Source organism: Sus scrofa, chromosome 1, assembly GCF_000003025.6.
Source record: "Sus scrofa isolate TJ Tabasco breed Duroc chromosome 1, Sscrofa11.1, whole genome shotgun sequence".
Classification (NCBI taxonomy): domain Eukaryota; kingdom Metazoa; phylum Chordata; class Mammalia; order Artiodactyla; family Suidae; genus Sus; species Sus scrofa.
The window spans coordinates 201,679,503-201,701,648 of NC_010443.5; the positions used below are offsets into that span (position 1 = coordinate 201,679,503).

At 40.5% G+C, this 22,146-nt stretch overlaps 1 protein-coding gene and 1 pseudogene across 1 annotated transcript; both read left to right on the top strand.

Annotated features, from left to right (window-relative positions):
• Positions 3,199 to 10,925, top strand: LOC106509149 (annotated as a pseudogene).
• Positions 14,769 to 15,335, top strand: IFN-ALPHA-15 (interferon-alpha-15). The gene has a single exon (NM_001164845.1). It carries the CDS (start codon positions 14,769 to 14,771, stop codon positions 15,333 to 15,335), a length of 567 nt encoding a protein of 188 aa, NP_001158317.1.

Consider the following 22,146-nt stretch of genomic DNA (forward strand, 5'->3'; position numbering starts at 1 on the left):
AGGGAGAGAAGACTGTGTGTAAAAGTCTGAAACTGCTTAGAAAACACAATGTGTTCACTTAAACTGAAGGTGGAGAGTGCTCCCTACTTGAGAAAACAGATGGCACTGGTCACCTTAGTGAGAGCTGACTGGGTGGGATTCACCAGCAGAAACCATCCTGGAAAAGGCGGGAGGGTGATGACAGATGAGAACGCCCCTTGTTTTTTTCACCTGGGGATTCATTTTACTACTTTCATTCTCCTCATGGTCACATTTGCTTTTGATTTTTTTGACCCCAGTGCATCCAAGGGCAATGAGAGCTTTCTAAGAAAGTTGAGGGAGGAAAGAAAACTATGACATAGTGAAAATTATGGAAACTAAAGTTATAGACTACCTGTGTTTCCCTTTTTACCTCTCTATTTTGGTTTCTGATTCAAGAAGAAAGAGAATAATTCAGAAGCTGCAAGACAACCATGCAGAGAAATAGCAAGTAAAAGAGAACATATATAAAGTTAAGATTCTGAAATCAACGGTGAAAAGAAAGCTACTGTTTTCTAGCATCATGTGCCTTACATCTTCCCTGCCCTGCACCTTGACTGTGACATGGAGAATCATGAATCAAGAAGCTCCACAGAAATGTACTCAATGATCTAATGATTATTTGTTACTTCATTATAAGGTTCTGATGGGAGGTTAACAGAAGCTTGTGGTGTGAGGTGTGACGGAAAAATAATCTAAGAATATCCTTTGTTAATCATAATTTTGACTAATTATTATGAATTCTGTGCTCATGATACAATGGTGAGTAAGACATAGACCTTTCTCCTATATTGGCTTCTTGAAAAAAAGGTCTAATAAAGTCATTTTCAAGAAGGCAAATCAAGATGGATGAGGTGGCTTGGCTGACATGCCTCATCCGCATTTCATAAAGCGGACAGAAACAGAGCCAATGACCAGAGGGAAACAAAGTCAAATTCCTAGAAAATTCTCACCCTGAAGGCCAATTTACCATAATTCCTTTTACCCCATGTACCATATTCAACTTTCAACAGAAACGGAAAGGGAATAAACAGTTTGAAGAGACAGAGCAAGTATCAGAACTAGAACCAGAGAGAGTACAGAGTTAGGAATTATCAGACCAGGAGTTTAAAATAACAGTGCTTTTTGTGCAAAGGGCTCTAAATTACCTATTTATGTATTCATCTGCTTCATCTCAGTCAGACCATGTATGCTATTTAAAATTCTTTTGTACATACAGTATCATGAGCAACTTTATACCATATTCAAAACTAACAAACAGGCTTACCTTTATCTTTTATCAAATTATTTTTGGTTATTTTATGACATTTTCCCTAGAAGACATCTTGGAGTTGTTTATTCTCATATAAAGAAATAGTTTAAAATTGCAATCCACACTAAACATTGGATGATTGTATTCTACTCAATTCTTTCAGTTAATTATATTTTTAAAACTTCACATTCTTACATCAGATACGTGATAGTTCACCTATCTGCTGTAAGAACACAGAGGTGGATAAAACAAATATCAAAACTCTTCTTCTGGAGCTTTTAGTTTGGCAGAGAAAGACATAAGAACAATAATTATGTTAAATTATTTCAATTAGGTTGCCTGCTTCAATGAGAATGAGAGAGGCAGAGGGATTCTCTTGCCATAATCTCGAATGAGGCCTCTCAAGAAGGGGAGAAAGCAGATGTGCTCTAGAAAGTGCCCCCCCCCCAAAAAAAAACAAGACAGATTTCCCATTGGTAGATAGGTATGTGGCTCTGGAATCTGCAACAATGGATATCCTGGAGATATTAATTTGCAACTTAAGTATGTTTAGAAATCAGGACATGGTAGGGAATGTCCTTCTTATCAGCAGGCTGTAGAATGAAAAGATGACCTAAAGCTTATGAGGACCTTGAACTTTTAAGCCTGACACAGAGAAGGAGACTCTGCAAAGGGCACAGAGATGGAGGAGCCAGTGCAGTTAGGAGTCAGCCAGGGAAGAAGAACCTTCAGAAAGCACTGAAGAAGAAAACAAAGGAGAACTGCACACGATGAAACTTTAATAATTATTTAGTGGGGACAGTGGATTCTGTATTGAATCTAGATGCTGCCAGGACAATCATGGAATTCTGGGGGACCCCGTTACTTCCTTGAGCCTCAGTTTCCTCAAATGTAAAGTGAAACTCTTCCTAGAGCTGTTCTGAGGAGTAGAAAGTATGAAACATTCAAGAGCACTTAGCAGCGTTGCATCCCCTGAGTGAAGGCTAAACAGGTAGTGACTATTTTCTTGTTTTCATGTAAAGAGACATGGCAAAAATGAATTCTCCTACCCCTCTCTCTGTAACTGACTGCACAACACTGACAGTCTGCAAAACAGAATTGGGAAATAGTGTCTCATCAACCATATAGAATTGTACACACAATAATATAATACATATACATGTCTGTGGTACACTTATATAAAATAGAGACACCATAAGATATACTACATTTAATATACTACATATCTATCTGCTGATCCTCATACCTGGAACACTTTCCTCTTCCTCTCTGCTTTCCTGGATCCCATTCTTGCACTGCAACATCACAATACTTTCCATCTTCCCAGTACAGAAATCCTCATTCACAGGCTGCATTAAGCTGTACTGCCCATTCACACAGCTGTTTCCTTTCTCTTTAGGGCTTCAGGCTGTTAGTTTCCCCTTAAGACAAGAAAGCCACCAAGTGCAAGCAGAAGTTGAGGGAAAGTTCTAGGTTTCACTAGAGCGTGACTCCAGGCTCTCTGCCTGCCAAGCACTGCAGGTCCAGACTGTCCAGCCTCCAAGAAACACAAGAAATAGAGGGAACCCTGCCCAACCTGAACTTTAGGGGAACTCAGGAGCTCAGCTGTGCCTCTATTGGGCGCTTCCACATGCTGATGGCATCAGGAGGGTCTCCCCTGGCTCAGGACTCTCACTGATTCAAAAAGCCCAAAGCCCAGGATTCATGGAGGTGAAAGTCAGCAGCAGCTGGAGAACTTGGAACAGGAACAGAGATGTTTTAAGCTTTCACCAGAACAGCAGCAGATCTTTGGGACAAAAACAACATGCATGAGCTGCACTGAAGCAACACTTTCTCCAGAACATTCCTTTTCGGAAAATGCGAGACTGAAGTGGATGCTGAGAGCACAGGGAGCACACAAACACATGGCCCCTAGCGGTGTCCCCAGCATGGGGACACTGATATCACAGCAGCTTGCAGAGCATCAGAAGGGACAAGGGTTCCTCCAGTGCCAGCTGAAAACCTGTTTCCTCCTTAGGACCCAGCAAGTCATCACAGAGCGGAGAAGGATATTCCTGGGAACAATGCCATCCAAGGAGTTTCTCACTTTGCATCATGATACAGCCTCTTTGAAAGGTGAAAAGAATAAAGCCATGCTGAACAGAAGGCACACAGACAGGGATTCTGATACCTTAGCAACCAGTGGGGTACAGCCTTCCCAGGAGGACATGCTGTGCTCAGCAATGTGCACCCTGGAAGATGACGACTTCTCAAAGCAACAAAGACCTTTCTGGAAACACATTTATGTAATTTAGGCAATTTGAAAAGTGGACATTAATGGATCAGTCTGTTTTCTTTGTAGCTGCTGCATACTGCACTAAGTAGGGACATTTAAAGTCAAAGGAACATTTCAAGTCTTTTAGAGGTTTGGAAAACATCCTCAGAATTAGCAACCAAACAGTAAGCAAAAAAACAAAAACAAAAGCAAAACAATACAAAACAAAACAGTCCTAAATAATTGCAAAAAAAATGTCCTCTTATCAATGAATGCTGTTTTAAATAATATTTTATTTCAATCCTGCAGTATTGTTTTGTGATGCTTTAATAGTTTGAGACTAGAAACATGAATTAAGACAACTATTCTGGAGTTCTTGGCTCAGCAGTTAACAGATCTGATTTGCATCCATGAGGAAGCAGGTTTGATCCCTGGCCTTGCTCAGTGGGTTAAGGATCCGGTGTTGACGTGAGCTGTAGTGTAGGTCACAGACGTGGCTAGGCCAGCAGCAACAGCTCTGACTTGATCCTTAGCCTGGGAACACCCATATGCTGCAGAAAAAAAAAACAAAAACAAAAACAAAAGAAAACAAAAAAAAAACAACTAATCTAAGAAGTTTTTCTGATTGTTAAGTTCAAACCAGACTCTCCTCTGGGATATATGGTGTTCCTGGGGCTAGGATCAGATCCAAGCTGCCATGCCACCTAAGATGCAGATGCAGGGTGGGGGATCAAACCTCTGTCCTGGCCGATCCAATTGTACCACAGCAGGAAGTCCTAAGCACCCTTCAAAACCTCCACTGCCTCTGTCTAGGAATCACATATACTCCTCCAACTTGGTCATTCAAAACCCTAATCAGGAGCCATGTCTTAACCATTAGTTAGAACAATAAAAAGAGACTCCTTACTGGGCTCTCAGTAGACAACAGAAGGTCCAGTCTGGGCTGGAGGGAGAGGCAGACTTGTCTTTGGGAATGAGTAGAGCAGGCTGAACTGAAGAGGACTCCTGGGAAACCAGTGAGGTCCTTGTGGACTGAACAAACAACCGACACCATGCAAGCTGGGAGTTCAGTTATTTGGGAGGATTTTCTAAGGACTATAGCCTGGAGGACAGCTCTAAGGATCTGCTTCAGGGAGTTGGGGGGGCCAGTATATATATGATTTTGGCAAATAGGATATGTCCCATCAAGGACACATCATGGTGAAAGGTTGCTGCTTGTCAAGAGAAGCAGATGTCTCTGCTAAGGACTTTACTTCTTTTCTAGGTGTGAGAAGAGGTAAGAAATTGGGTTCATAAAATTTTCCCCTTAAATGAACCTGAAGGCCCGATCTGTCAGTTTTCCCAGAAAGAGAGTGCCTCCTTCTTGATCCCTACCTGGACCTCCTTTCAGGGTGTATTAAAGTCCAGTGACTTCATTCCTATGGAATCAGATTGAGTGACTTTTTTTTGTTTGTTTGTTTGTTTTTGCTTTTTAGGGTCGCACACATGGCATAGCATATGGAAGTTTCCAGAGCAGGGGTCCAATTGGAGCTACAGTTGCTGGCCTATGCCACAGCCACAGCAACGCAGGGTCCGAGCTGCGTCTGCAACCTACACCACAGCTCACAGCAATACTGTGATCCTTAACCCACTGAGCGAGGCCAGGGGTCAAACCTGTATCCTCATGGATCCTAGTCAGATTCGTTAACCACTGAGCCACGAATGGAACTCCAAGAGTGACTTCTTAGTTTTCATCCTAAAGGAGAAATGTCAGCGTTTATGTGGCTAGACACTGTTAGGTGCTTTCTCTTCATTCTTAAAGTCATGAGAAATAGCAAGTGTTACAAAAATAAATGCCTATTTATAAATCTGAAACAAACTCACACATTTTAAGACCAATCTTATGGATAAAATAGGTGAAACCATTGGAGGCATTGGAAGAATTGGGAGGCTGGGAATAACATATACACACACTACTGTATGAAATAATGATTAACCAGAACATACAGAATGGCAGAGTAAAATCTGCTCAATAGCTTGTAATAACCTACACAGGAAAAGAAAATGGATATATTTCTATATGTGGCTGATGTACTCTGCTATACACATGAAACTAACACAACTTTGTAAGTCAACTGTACTCCAATATAAATAAATAAATAAATAAATAACAAATGAATAAACTACAGCTGTCTGCTGTTAGGGGTTAATAAAATGGAATGGGAAAAAAATTCATTTTAGGAGTTCCCATTGTATCTCAGTGGACTAAGAATCCCACTCGTATCCATGAGGATGTGGGTTCAATCCTTGGCTTCACTCAGTGGGTTAAGGATCCAGCATGGCTGACAGCTGTGGCTTAGGTCACAGCTGTGGCTCCGATCTGAGGCTGGAGCATGGGCTGGCTTCTATGGCTCTGGTTCATCCTCTAGACTGGGAACTTTCATATGCTGCAGGCATGCCCTGAAAAGACAAAGACAAATTTATTTTACTATATTGTGATGAAGATATTACTCATGAAATCATAGATTGCTTTTTTCTTGTGTTTTCAAAAATCTACTCACTGCTAACTACTTAATAGAGATAATAGAGATTTTCAATATTTTTCATTAGAACTTAAAGTCACTTCTGTTGACTCAGACCACACTCCCTGCTGTCCTACAAAACAACAACAGCAAACATTGGAAACTGAAATGCAATTAACAGTCTTCTGTCATCACACTTTCTTCTTTCCAATTATTTCCTTCGTTCCTAAAGATCATGTTCTTTTCCACCCTTCACTTTCTTTAATAAGCTGTTCCAGACAAATCACTGTAAAGCCCCTCACTCACGTTTGCCCTTGTACACTAGTACACTTGAAAGAGTTTATCCATCCAGATTTGTATTTCCCTCCAGCTGTCTAGGTGAATGTGATCAAAAACACGGCCAATGAGAGGATTGTGGAAACATTTTAAAGCACTTACAAAGTGGTTAGTTCCTGATAGACAAGTTATAATATTCAGCAATTACTTTTTAATATCCAGATTGAGATCACCATCTAGAATCATCTAAATCCCTTCCTTGTAATTCTAGTTTTCTCTAAGCACTCTTTTCATTGCCTGAGTGGATTTTTCACCTAGACAGATGCTCAGCAAGGCTGATCTCCAAGATCCCGCCAGAGAGGATTAGCCTTCTACCAACTGGGGTTCTGGTTTCCAGCTTATTGTAAGCTGACTTCTTCCTTCTCTCTTCAAAACGGATCACATGAGGATTAAATTTTAAAAAATTCACGTGGCTCATTCTACAAGTCTGAAGGCAGTCACGTGACCCAAGAAGTGTGTCTTCTTTGAGCCTCTGGCAGAAGCAGCCACATGCCTGCCTTCCTGTTGTACATACTGGCCTCACCCTTCCCCCCTGCATAGCCTTGTCCCCATCTGTGCTGCACTGAAGTTTGCCAACTTAGAATATGTCATTGGGTCAGGGGAAAACCACTTCCCTTCTTTCACAGTCATGACGTTCAGACTTATACTTGTTTTCTCTTTGCCCACAAAACAATGCAGATTTTACTTTCTAGGAGAGGTGCAAAGAGAAACAAAAAACTAAAGTCTGGAAAATGAAAGAGACTGTAGTCCCTTTGCCTTTCTTTTACTTCCCTTTACTGCTCTTACCTCATCATGAATCCAAACTACTGTAGCAGCAGCAGGATTAATCTTGCCCAATCAGCCCCTCAGTGAACATAGTTTATAAAAATTTTAAGTGAAGAGTCACACACACGTAAAGGAAAGAAGGCAACTTCTCCCAGACACAGAGGACGTGCGAAGCCCAGTGGTTTCCACTGACCAACTGAACAACCGAAGGTCACTGGATTCTGTGCCATGAGCTTCTCAAGAGAGACAAGATCATCATTGAATCCCCTGCCTCAGCTTCAAAACTTTGAGATTAACAAGTGTTCAGTAGTCTAAGTAACAAACGCAATGATAAAATTTGTATTTGGCAAAATACAAATTATGTGTCTATTCAAGGTAAAGTGTTTGCAATTGGATAATTCCTCCACCTCCTTAGACACAACAAACATTTGCTCTCAGCATCTGAGGGCTGCTGACGCATTTGATACCTGAGAGAGGACACAGGTCAGGAGAGGAGGAGGTTACCACTGAGGACTAGGGGCCTTCAGGCAAACACTCTGGGGGCAAGGGGATTGGGAGTCCAGGAGGATGAATTATATTCCCAACAAATAAACAAGCGCCTCTGTAGAGAGGCCCTAAATGCAAACACAAACTCTAGGAGAGGCATGGCCTACAGGACTGTGAAGGAGCAGAGCACAAGCTTCCACCCTTAGAGTGGTGCCTGGGGCAATTTGGAGAGAAATCCTATAACTCTTGAAGTGTTTTGCACAGAACCAGCATTTAGGAAGGTTGTCTGAAAAAATATGGTTGCTCTGTGAATCATAGAAATGAGATGAATAGTCCTTCCCTCATCTTTAGATGGTCTCAGACCACCTCTGGTGATATCAAGACACAGATTTTTTAAAAAAGTTTTATAGACCAGGACTTGGGTTAAAAATACAAATCAGGGCCAGGGTGATAAGCTAGAGGACATTCCTGTATTTTCAGCTGTGGAAGATCACCACACTAATTCTAACTATTTCCTGGAGGAGTATTAGGGTAAAGTAAGCAAATACTTTCCTAGAGCATGGATTATAAAGAGACCCCAAATCTATGTAACCAAGATAAAGAATATTTTAATGCAATATTAAAAAAATAAAAATTCTAAAACCTAGATGTGATGAACAAAATATCAACATTTTAAATAAAGCAACATTGACCCTGCGCTTGCAACTCCCTCAGAGTCTTTCAAAGGGAGCTTTCAAGTTGCCAATGACATCTGAGCAAATTCCATTAAGTCTCTAAAATTCTTACCAAAAAAGTTTTACAAAGTTCTGATGTACTATATGTCCCAACAGCTTGTACAGGAAAATGAACTCCTTTTTCACACAACATAGTCAAGGTGGAGTCCTAGAAACAGTGTTTCAGTAACCTGACTTAAATATTATTAAAAACTGGCACAGAGCCAGAACTTGTCAAACATGGAAATTCTCTCAATTAATAACAAGCAAAAAAAAAAAAAAAGGAATCTCGAAAACATTAATATTATTTTAACACTTCCATTAAAGCCTGGAAGGTAAAATTAAAAGTATATTAAATGATTACTTTGATTTAAAATAAGTAAAGTTTTGGAATGCCTTTGTCGGGCAACATCTAGCTTGAGGATCCTGGTGGCATTGGCACTGTCACGGCCAGGGGTTGCAACATAGCAGTGGCTGAGGTTCCATCCCTGGCCCTGGTCTGGGAATTTCCCCATGCCATAGGCTTGGCAAAATAAATAAATAAATGAATAAATAAATAATAAAGTTTAAATAAAGTTTGATATAATGTGTTTAATATTCAAATATATTTTAATATTCTTTTTATATTTTAAAATATTCCAATGAAATATTAATCTAATGTAAAAGTAATTTAAAGATATCCATTAAATTAAAATAAATTTAATTAAAACATTTAAAAAGTAAAATGCCATGAGCTTTTAAAAAATTCCTACGTTTCACTTCTTCAATACTTTCTCTTCCACTTCAACGCTGTAGCCTTCAAAGACACCAGACAAGTCACAGAGAATTTAGAGGCACAGCTTCCCAGTCCTCTAGCTTCAAGGGGACACGCCCCAAATCACACCCCAAGGCATCCCTAACTCCCTGCGGTCCTCCCAACGCCGCCACCGCCGCCGCCGCCGCTTGCCTCTTTCTCTCAGCTGCCCCTGCATCGCTCCTAAAACGCCCGATTCTGTAAAGTCGGCTACAACTCGCTCTCATTCTGAGCCTCGCACCCCTCAGAAAATAGATTCTTCCATAAAAATGGGCTCACTAAAGTTTCTGTGAGAAAAAAACGCAGAAAACTCAGCCGGAAGCCCAGAAAATGAATGGCAAGGTTCCCTGATCCCTACCAGACGAAAATGTTGCTGGTGAGGCCGGGACTAGCCTCGCTCTTCAGCATTAAGGCCTCGGAAAGGAAGGGTTTTCGTGCACTATTACAGCAGCACCAACTTGCTCCGTGGAGACGGTTAGCTCTTTCTCCCGTGCTGCCAGATCCGCTGAAACTGCAAACACTCAGAAGTCCTGTTTCCCAAACGCGATAAGAAGACATCCATCCTGCGGCCTCTTGCGTCCGCCCGTAGAAGCACACTGCCCGGGATCCCGAAAGGAAAGTTAGAGCTGACATTCCTGTTTACAGTTTAGCGGTGCCCGCCCTCTGGCGGCCCTCTCGTGAATCACGGAAATTCTCAGTGGCCCACATCTATTTGCTCCAGGCAGGAGTGACACTCTCCTCCATCCCTGCTGGCTCTCTTGGCTAGAACTTGCCTGGCATCCATAGCCTCGAGAACAGGGAAATCGCCATGCTTTTGTGACAGATGAAAAGGATCTCCTCTCAGTCAGGCCTAAAAGACAGAACTGACTTCCAGTTTCCTTGGAAGAGGGAACACCACTCAAAACCAGACATCTCAAGGCACCTGTTACCACCCTCTGACACTCCAGCAGATCATCAACCTCTTCAACACAGAGCACAGCCTTGCTTCTTGGAACAACACCCTCCTTGATCAACTACTCTCTAGCCTTGATCACAACCTGGAAAAACTAGAGCAGATGTAAGAAGACAATCTGGCTTGTCTCTATTTGGGAATTGTTGTCTGGAAGTATTTCCAAAGAATCCATCGCTATCTGAAAGAAAAGGAATATAGCTTCTGTGCCTGGGAGGTTGTCAGAGTTGAAATTGAAGTGTATCTTTCCCTCATGTAACAATCCTCAAAGAAAAGTCAAGAGAGAAAAAAGTCACACTTGTGACACAGCCTAATCAGTAACATTATTGTTTGATTTGACCTGCAAAACAATGTCAACTCAGATTTCCATACATGCTGAAAAATATTTGAAATGAAAATCATGAAGTATCAAAAATATGTTTAGAGAAAATATGACTATTTTCTTGAATAAATGTTTTATAGAGTAATTTCTTAAATTTGATTAAGATATTTGAGGCCATTTGCTGTTCCTATGTGGGAGGTTTATTTCTCCCCAGGGAGAGAAGGTTCTGAGAGAAGGATTCAGGTTGATTCCCAAACCTTTTTAACAGAAAGGTTTTTAGCATAGTCTATTGTTAAAGACATTTGTCAGTTGCCTTAATGCTACCTGCTATAACAAATAAAGAGAAAACTGTCAACAATCTGATCATAAAGAGAAATTTATCTTTCCTGTGTATCAGCGCACAATGCAGGCACCCCTGATCAGGTGAATGTTCTGATTGGCTCTCCTCTAAACAGTGATTCAGTGTCATAAATACCTGCTATTTTGTGGCTTTGGCATATTCAACATATGCCTTGAAACTTCTCTGCAGTTGTTCAGGTTTTATCTAGTCCACAATAAAGGGAGTAAGCATGGGGAGAGCATAGGATGTTTTCAAAGCCTAGATCAGTACAGGGCAACATCACTTCTGCTCACACTAGTTGGCCTGAATTGATGCTCATAGGAATCTGAGTGCAGAGAAGTTGGGCAATGACTCCGTGACTAGTGTTAGTTGAGAAAAGTTCACTGAATGAGACCACCTTTCATTTTACACTATTTATAATAATGACATTCTGGGTGGGAAAAAAACAACCAATGTTCTTGTCTGCACACAGTTTTTAAAAAACAATCTGAGCCAAAGTATGAGTCCATGATATCAGCTTAGGTATGGTGACATAGCTGTCACTCATTAGAGTTCTAGCATCATTGGTTCTGAGAGAAGGATTCAGGTTGATTCCCAAACGCATAGGCTACTGAGGAAAATATCCCCACCTGTAGACCCATTACAACTGGTTTCCTTTTTCCCTGGGGAGACAAGAAAAATATGACCAGGCAGCTCCTTGCAAGTTCTTGAGGATCACTGAACTAAAAGTGAGAGTGAGTGAGTCTTCCATTTAAATCCTGGCCTGTGATTCTCATCCTGATCTTCTGAATATTGAAGATGCAAACCTGAAGAAAATACTCCTGCAAATAATCTTTAAAAAAATACCTTGTGCAAAATTGCATTATAACTTCCCTTGTAGAACCATGAATAATTAATCCATAAAGAGTCTTTACATTGTTGTCCTCTCACATCACATCTATGCAATATCTGTTAGTATTATTACTCCTCCTATTATACCATGATTGTTCCCTTCATGAATACTGACTGGGCTCCTGAAATGATAGGGGCTGGACTAGATGTCTAGGAATCAAGACAGACATCTTGGCTTGATGACAGACATCAGAGAGTTTCTCTCCCTTTAGGTATTTTCTAGATTCCTGGGAAATATTCTGAGGAGAAAATAGTTCAGGTCGTGTCTTAGTCTACTCCCACTTCTTCTATAGTATAGCAAAGACTGGGTAGTTTGTAAAGAGTAGAACTATATTTCTCACAGTACTGCAGTCAGGAAATCCAAGATCAGGGTGTCAGTGTGGTCGGGTTCTGGCGAGATCCTGCTTCAGGTCTCACACTACAGAGTTTCCTGTAACCTTGCAGGGTAGACAAGTGAGGGGTTCACCTCAGACCTCTTTTGCAAGGGCAGTAATTCTACCTGTGAGGCCTCCTCCCTAATCATCTGCCAAGAACCCATATAATACCATCGCTTTGGGGTTTAGGACAACATAATAAGAATTTTGTGGATTCTCAATCATTCAAAACATAAAGCTACATGCCTGGCATCTGGAATTAAGAGTAGAGTGTTGGTGAGTAAAAAGGAAGAATGAGCAGGGTGGCAGGAAAAAGGGAAGACCAAGGACTCAGAATCCAAACTCTTGATTTTTGACCTGAACTAATGCTCTAATAATTATGACAGATTTTGTGTATCAGTCCGAAATGGAGTCCACCATCCCATGGAAGAGGATGAAAATATAGGAGGCAAATGATTTTTCATCTTTTTTTTGTGAGGAGTCTCCAAAGAATCTCAGGATAAAGGTAGTAACAGCTTCATCTATAGAACCACCAAGAGTAACTGGGTAAACATCTGGTTGCTGTGAGCTGTGTGAATCATGGTGAGTCTGAGTTTAGATATGTGGCTCTTTATCTGACACCAAGCTATTTCTTGTCTATTATGACATAGTAGAGGGCAAACTAGAGACAAGGCCATCCTTGGGAATTTAATATGGTCCTAGGGAAAGGTGAAAAATGTACTGCATTTGCAACTTGAACCACTAAGAGCCCTTAAAGGAAAGAGAATCCTGGTGATTTGAGCAATAAACTCAGTAAGAGTAAGTGGAAGTATTAGCCATTGTCTATTATAATCTCAGCAAGTATGGCCGTGATGAAGGAAAATAGCTTGGTCATTCATACATGCCTTCTAGCAGGTTATGAAAAATCTGAGATACTGCTTTAGTGAAAATTATCTGTTGGTTGATTACACTGGCCTGGTGCTGAGGATGCCACAGAGAGTAAGACAGAATCCAGTTACTACATAGCTGATTTGCCAAAGATGGTAAACAGATGCTACTGTTTAAAGATTGGAATGTTGAGGGCTGAGGCAACTTAAAATCCACTGCAAAATCAAAAGAATTCTAGAATAGAGCTGAAAGGTATTTCATTCCAAAATAATAATCAATATTCAGTTCTTTGCTTGTAAAGAATAGACTTGGGGAGTTCCTGACATGTCTCAGTGGTCACGAACGGGACAAGTATCCTTGAGGATGAGGGTTTGATCCCTGGCCTTGCTCAGTGGGTTAAGGATCTGGCATTGCCATGAGTTTTGGTGTAGGCTGCAGATGAGGCTCAGATCCCCACATTGCTATGGCTGTGTTGTAGGCCTGCAGCTGTAGCTCCAATTCAACCCCTAGCCTGGGAACCTCCATATGCTGCAGATGCAGCCAGAAAAAGCAAAGCAAAACAAACCAAAAAATAGACTTGGATTGGAACATCTCTCTGAGTCTTAGAGATATCTGATATTTCACAAAAATAAAGACTCAAATTGATGATGATTTCTAAATCATGCCTTTTCTTTGCTCCCATGGATGCAAACATTAGCTTTTAGGGCTACAAAAAAATCATACTACTACAATGGTGTGTAGCACTCCAAAATTCAACCCCATCCAACAAAATCTTAGTCTTTGGTATTCATTTTCTCTTCGGGTTTTCTTCTCTATTACAAGAGCAGTACAGACATTGAGTTCACTGAAAATCAACAAACTGTATACACAATCAGTACTACAACCTATGGTGACATGATGGCTCCTTGGAAGACGTCTCCTCCATCACTGGCTTGATCTCAAAGGCATATTGTGAGGGGTGGCTTTTACTTACTTATGAGCTGCAATTGGCTGTCTTGTGGATGTTGCTTATGTTTGAACCTCAATGTGATTCAGGCTATGGGAGTTAAATACAAACAGAGATTTGTTTTTGTACATTAAATACAAAAATGGTTATATTTTATTATTTAATTCTTCTAAGTTGTTCCATACATCAATAATTATGTCAAGGGCTAAACAGAAAAATTTTGAAAATATCTATATATCTATTAGCCAGTGAAGTTAAAAAATATTTTCTAATACGAAGTAAAATTAAAAGTTAAGTAGCAAAAATAAATATTAAGAAAATAATTTGTCTTTGAATGATTGTGACCAGTTTTGAATGATTTTTAAATATATCCAAACTTTATAATTATTACATTTATATACATTTATTTGAATATGTAATTTAATACATTCTTACTTACATAAGTCAATGTATCACACGAAAAGTAACTCTGCCAACTTAGTTTGCAAGATTTAGGTATAAAGGTAAATTAAAATTCAATAGATTTTACATTTCATTCATAGCTTAAAATTTTTTGTCCTTCTTAACGTGCATTGAATACAAAGAGTAATCCTTGTACTTTCTTTTTCCATGGATAAAATAGAGATCTCCATGGATTACATAAATAGATACACAATATACCTGTGTTTACAAAATTTCATGGGGTCATAGTTAGGGAAAAAATCTAAAAATCTAAAAAGAGAGAGGAAGGGAAGGCAATAGTGAAAAAGAAATGGTTGAGAAATGTTGCCCTAACCCATTTGGAGAGTGCAAGGTGAAAAGCAGAAACAAAAGTGGAAAGTAAGAGGGAACATTCAGAAAATGGAAATGAATGTGTTCCTATTTAAGACACAGGCCTGAGGGAAGGTCTTCAGACATCCTAGAGAGCAGGGTCACAGAGTCACCCACCTCAGCCAGGACAGCAGCATCTGCAAGGTCCCCAATGGCCCCAACCTCAGCCTTCCTCATGGCCCTGGTGCTACTCAGCTGCAATGCCATCTGCTCTCTGGGCTGCGACCTGCCTCAGACCCACAGCCTGGCTCACACCAGGGCCCTGAGGCTCCTGGCACAAATGAGAATCTCCCCTTTCTCCTGCCTGGACCACAGAAGGGACTTTGGATTCCCCCAAGAGGCCTTGGGGGGCAACCAGGTCCAGAAGGCTCAAGCCATGGCTCTGGTGCATGAGATGCTCCAGCAGACCTTCCAGCTCTTCAGCACAGAGGGCTCGGCTGCTGCCTGGGATGAGAGCCTCCTGCACCAGTTCTGCACTGGACTGGATCAGCAGCTCAGGGACCTGGAAGCCTGTGTCATGCAGGAGGCGGGGCTGGAAGGGACCCCCCTGCTGGAGGAGGACTCCATCCTGGCTGTGAGGAAATACTTCCACAGACTCACCCTCTATCTGCAAGAGAAGAGCTACAGCCCCTGTGCCTGGGAGATCGTCAGGGCAGAAGTCATGAGAGCCTTCTCTTCCTCCACAAACCTGCAAGACAGACTCAGGAGGAAGGAGTGATAGACACCTGGTTCATCTCGGAAATGCTTCTCACTGACTAACAAGCCCACACTTCCTCCTGTGCTGCCATGTCACAGCCCCTCATTTCTGCTGTCAAGGAATTGACAGCAGAAACAGCAGAAATTGAATTGTGATTCAATTTGTCAAGGAATCTCAGGAGTATTGAGCACCATCGTGTTCTGCTCTACAGGCACTGGTTCTCTACAGATGCCCTTGCCATCTATTTATTTATCTATTGAAATATTTATTTATTTATCTACTATAAGACTTAAATTATTTTTGTTCATAAAATATATATGTACTTTTACATTGTTAAGAGAAAAAATATATCCTTTGTATTTATTTTATATTTTTCTTTGTTCATTAAAGTTTTACTATAGAAAACTTCTTGTATTTGCTTTTTCTGTAACAAAGAAACAATAAGCCTGCATGTGTAAGCTGACTAACACTGGCTATTATAACTTATTTACCCAATATAATTATATTCACCCTAGAGGTAAAAGTAGACTTCCTCTGAGTCAGGTTGTATGTTACACTCAAGACACACAAGTGAACATAACTAATCCAACACTGCTTTTTTATATCTTTGAATTTTTTTCAGGGAAATAAACCTAAAAACCATAATAAATTAATATGTAATTAAATAGTAAGTATTTTTAAATGTTGCTATTTAGTATTAGAAATTAATATCAGGCTTGATGCTATAATGAAAACAATTAAGAAAATGGAATTTCATCAACAGAAAATGGATCAAGCCATATTTTTTTTTTTTTGTCTTTTTGCTATTTCTTTGGGCCGCTTCCGCGGCATATGGAGGTTCCCAGGCTAGGGGTCTAATCGGAGCTGTAGGCATCGGCCTACGCCAGAGCCACAGCAACGCGGGATCCGAGCCACATCTGCAACCTACACCACAGCTCACGGCAACACCGGATCCTTAACCCACTGAGCAAGGGCAGGGACCGAACCCGCAACCTCATGGTTCCTAGTCGGATTCGTTAACCACTGCGCCACAACGGGAACTCCAAGCCATGTTTTGATATAAAAGTAAAATTATTAGGTATTATCTATACTTAACTCTTACACATTTGAGTACAAATACCTCCTGGCAAATTTTCAAGCAATTCCATGAACTGTAAAACATGAGGCAGAAGAAGGGATCACGTGTAGAGAGAGTTCAGCCTTAACCTAAAAAGGGAGGGGATGCCACAAAGGAAATAGTGGGGATGGTCATATGTTAAGAGAATAGTGGAGAAGGGTGAGGACACCATGACTGAAAGACTGAACCTGCTTAGAAGACTCCATGCACTCGTGAAAATGTATGTGGAAAGCACCCACTACACTGCAATGGTAGATGGAACTGGTAGCCTTAGTGAGAGCTTGTTCCATGGAATTAATCAGCAGAATCCAGAGTGGGGAAAGTGGAAGGGTGATAAGGTAAAGACAATATTTATAGAAAATAGGTTTGAGACATTTGCCATCTAAATTGGAGGACAGATATAGGGTGGGACCTAGAATAGAATGTGGATGATTTTGTTGTCTGCATTGTTTTCATTTTTGACATGTGTTTGCTTCTGAAGAGAGTTCATGGATTTGATGAATGATAACTCATATTGATGTTTAAATTTGACTTACTTAAATCATGACATGTTTAATTGCTTACAATGATAATTTATCATTATTTTGATTAATATGATGTTGAATGTTCGTAAGCTGCTCTGTGCTTGAAACCATCTGCCACACGGGAGACAGATGGACCTGACCTCAGTGAGAGCTGATAGAGGATGATAGGAGTTGACACGAACTCTCACTGGCAGTACTTCACTTGGGGAGTCACTTCACTATTTTCACTCTCAGCATAGTCAGATGTATATTTGTTTTCCTTTTGCCTCAGTGCATCCAAATGCAATGGCAGCTTTCTAAGAAAGTTGAATGGAAAGGGAAAATAAAGGTTCATTCAATATATTAAGGAAAATAAAGTATAGGCCCTTTATGTTTCCATTTTTAGGTCCCTATTAAGTTACTAATCTCAAGATGATAGAGAAAGTTATTTGGAAGTAGCAAGACAAACTTTGCCCAGAAAAATACTAAATGAAAAAGAACATAAAAAAATAAATTCTGTGAAATCAGGAAAGCAAAGAAGGCTAATTTTGTCTAGCATCATATGTTGCTCATCTTCACCATGAGATGGAAAATGGTGAACCAAGAGGTCAGGAGAAATGTACTGAATTGTACAGTGATGCTTAAAAATTACTGCCATGTGAGGATCTGATGGGAGGTCAGTGGAGGTTTCTGATGTGAGATCTGATAAAAATCTAATTCTCTTTGTTAATAGTTATTTTGGGTAATTATTATGAACTCTGTGCTCATGATAAAGTAATGAATAACATAAAGACCTTTCTCCTACAGTGGTTACTTATCAAATAGGTCTAAGAAGGCCATTTTCAAGAAGACCAATCCAGAAGGATAAGAGAGCTCGGCTGATATATGGAATAAAAAGAAGACACAGAGCCCATGAAAGAGGCAAACACAGTCAAATTCCTAGCAAGATAAATGTAAATCCTCGTCCCAATGGCCAATTTACCACAATTCCTTTTACTCTGTACACCAAGTTCAACAATCACCAGAAATTTACCATACTAACAAGTAAAAATACAGCTTGAAGAGACAGAGCAGGGAGTTCCTGTTGTGGCTCAGCAGGTTAGGAACCTGACTAGTACTGACTAGTATACACAAGGATACGGGTTTGACCCTGGGACTCACTCAGTGGGCTAAGGATCCGGAGTTGCCCGGACCCGTGGTGTACGTAGCAGATGTGGCTCAGATATGGCCTTGCTGTGGTTATAGGGTAGGCTGGCAGCTCCAGCTCAGATTCAACTCCTAGCCTGGGAACTTCCATATGTTGCTGCAAGTGCTGCCAGAAAAAGAAATTTAAAAAAGAGCAAGTATTACAAGTAGACTCAGACAGAGTAGAGAGTTAGGAATTATCAGACCAGGGGTTTAAAATAACAGTGATTAATATGCAAAGGGTTCTAAAGCATCCATCTATTTATTCATCTACTTCATCTCAGTCATACCATGTATGGTATTTAAAATTCTTTTGTTCACACAACATCATGTGCACATTTGTAATGTGTTCAAATCAACAAAATAAATTTACCACTATCTTTCATCATATTATTTTCTTGTTTAATTTATGCGACCACCCCACCCCCCAAAAAAAATCTTGGTGTTGTTCATTCTTACAAAAAGAAATAGCTGAAACTTGCAACCCATACTAAAAATTGGATGATGAACTGTACTCTTCATTCATTTTTTTCAGTTGGTTATCCCTCAAAACTTCATACTCCTCATTGGATATGTGATAGTTCTCAGAACACGAAGGTGAAAAAAGCAAAGGCCAAACCTCTTCTTTTGGAGCTTTCACTTTGGAAGAGAAAGAGATCTAAAAGCAATAATGATGCTAAATTATCTCAATTACATTTCCTGATACAATGAGAGAGAGAAAGGCAAAGGGATTTTCTCACCAGAATCTTGAATGTGGCATCTCCAGAAGGGGAGAAAGCAGATGTGCTCTAGAAAGTGCCCAAGAAACATCTAAAAACAGACTTCCCATTGGTAGAAGCACATATGGATCCAGAATCTGCAACAATGAACATCCTGGAGATATTAATTTGCAATTGTTTGTTGCATATGTGGAAATCAGGACATGGTAAGGAATGTCCTTCCTTACTGATACAATGTAAAATGAGAAGATGACCTAAAGCTTATGAGGACCTTGAACTTTTAAGCCTGAGACAGGAAAGGTGAGCCTGCAAAGGGCACAGAGATGGAGTAATCAGTGCAGTTAGGAGTCAACCAGGGAAGACCAACTTTCAAAAAGCACTGAAAAAGAAAACAAAGGGCTGGAGAATTGCATGAGATGAAACTTAATTATTGACATGTGATAAAGGATCCACATTGCATCTACACTCTGCCAGGACACATGTGTGATCCTGTGGGACCACTTAACTTCCCTGAGCCTCAGCTTCCGCAAACATAAAGTAAGTGAAATGATTCCTAGAGTTGTTGTGACAAGTAGACAATCTAGAATATTCAAGAGCTCTTAGAGTATCACCCACTGAGAAATAGCTAAATGGGTAGTGGCTATTTTCTTGTTTTCAGACAAATATAAAGGGAAATAATGAATTCACCTACCCCTCTCTGTAACTGACTGCAAAACACCGACAGTCGGCAAAACAGAATTGGAAAACAGTGTCTCATCAATGATATGCAATTATATACAAAATATAATAAATATATATATGGTACATATGCATATAAACAGATACTATAAAATAATACTGCATATATAATAAAGCATGTATCTATGTGTTGATTCTGACACCTGGCACACTGCCCTCTCCCTCTCTGCTTTTCTGGATACCATTCTTTCACTCCATCACCACAATCCTTTTCTTCAGGTAGGAAATCCTCATCCACTCTGCATTAAGCTGTACTGCCCATTCATACAGCTGTTTCCTTTCCCATTAGGGTTTATGGCTGCCAATACCTTCCACCAACTGCAAACAGAAGTTGAGTGAAATTCTAGGTTTGTGAGAAAACCCCCAGATGAATATCCCGGACTCACCATTGACAACAGAAGGTCCAGTCTGGGCTGGAGGTGAGAGGCAGACTTGTCCTCTTTGGGAATGACAAGAGCAGGCTGACCCGAAGAGGTCTTGTCCACTGAACAAACAATGGACAACATGAGAGCTTGGAGTTCGGTTATTTGGGAGGACCTTCTGAGGTCAGCTTCTCTGACAGCTCTAAGGAACTGCTCCAGGGGGCTGCGGGGTTGGGGGGAGGTCAGTATATATACGATTTTGGTAAATGATGAACCCGCCATCAAAGACACACTTGGTAGAAGGTTGCTGATCATCACGAGCAGCAGATGTCTTTGTTCATGACTTTACTGCTTTTCGAGGTATAAGAGGCAAGAAACTGGCTTCATAAAATTTGCTCCTGAAATGATCTACTATCCGAAGGCCTGCACTGTCAGTTTTCCCAGAGCACAGAGTGCCTCCTTCCTGATCCCCACCCTGACCTCCTTTCAGGGTGTAGGAAAGTTCAGTGACTTCATTCCTGTGGAACCAGGTGGAGAGTGACACCTTAGTTGTCATCCCGAAGGAGAAACATCAGAGCTCATATGGTAGAAACTGATAGGGTTTTTTTCTTTGTTGCTAAAATCACACAAAATATAAAATGTTTTAAAAAAAACAGATCCTAGGAATCTGCATTGGAGGGTTAATAAACTTATTTTACTATGTATCACTAAAGAAATAAGTCATAAAGTCTTCCTTATTTTTTTGAATTGGCAGAAACATCTACTCTCTTCTATTTAATACAGATTTTGTCTATTTTTCATTACGACATAAAGTCACTTCAGCTGACTCAGACCCCACAGCCTGTTGCCCTACAAAGCAACACATAGCTACACTCTGGCATCTGAAGTGCAAGTAAGCATCTTTTGTCATCACATGCTCTTCCCTCTGATTTTTTCCTTTATTCCTAAAGATGCTGTTCTTTCCCAGCTTTCACTTTCTTTAATGGGTTCCTCCAGACAAATCATCGTAAAGCTCCTCACTCAGGTTTGCCCCTGTATACTAGGTATGTCTGTCCAGATTCAGATTTTTTTCCAATTGTATAAGTGAATGTGATCCAAATAGGGTTAATGAGAGAATTGAGTTAATATTAACGAAAAACCTTACAAAATGGCTAGTCTACTTGCATGATAAGCAAGCAATAATATTCAGTTATTACTCCTTAATATCGTGATTACTATTATCCAGATTAAATTCAGGATTTTCTGAAATCTACTAATTTCCTTCCCTGGTTTTTTTTGTTTTGTTTTGTTTTGTTTTGTTTTGTTTGTTTGTTTGCTTGTTTGTTTGTTTGTTTTGGTAGGGCTGCAACTGTGACATATGGAAGTTCCTAGGCTAGGGGTCAAATCTGAGCTACAGCTGCTGGCCTATGCCACAGGCGCAGCAGCTCGGGAGCTGCATCTGTGAACTACACCACAGCTCATGGCAACTAGGGATCCTTAACCCAGGACAGGGATAGAACCGGCGTCCTCATGGTTACTAGTCGCGTTTGAAACCACTGAGCCCAAGGGGAACTCCCTAATTCCCTTCCTTATAATTCCACTTTTCTCAAAGCACTCTTTTCATTGCCTGAGTGGATTTATCAACTAGACAGATGCTCAACAAGGCCGATCTCCAAGATCCTGCCAGAGAGGGTTAGCAACTGAGGTCCTGATTTCTAGTCTCTCTTTCTCTCTCTCTCTTTTTTCTTTTTGTGGCCCCACCTGTGGTATTTGTGAGTTCCCAGACTAGGGGTTGAATCAGAGCTATAGCTACCAGCCTCCACCTCAGCCATAGCAACACGGGATCTGAGCCGCATCTGCCACCTAAGCCACAGGTTACAGCAATGTCCAGTCCTTAACCCACTGAGCAAGGCCAGGGATCAACTTGCATACTATCACATACTATGTCAGATTTTTAATCCACTGGGCCACAATGGGAACCCTTCTCTTGCAAGTCCCTGAGAGTCTTACAAAGGAAGCCTTCAAGATACTATTAAACTTTGGCACATTCCATTTCGTCTGTAAATTTTTTTTACCAAAAAATGAAAAAGTCTGACCTGGTAAATATCTTTAACTGCTTCTATGGGTCACTAACTCTTCTTTTTAACAATCTAGTCAAGTGGAGGTTCTGTGAAAGGAGTTTCAGTAACCCGAGTTGAGTAAAAATTATTTTAGACTGTCACTGAGTCA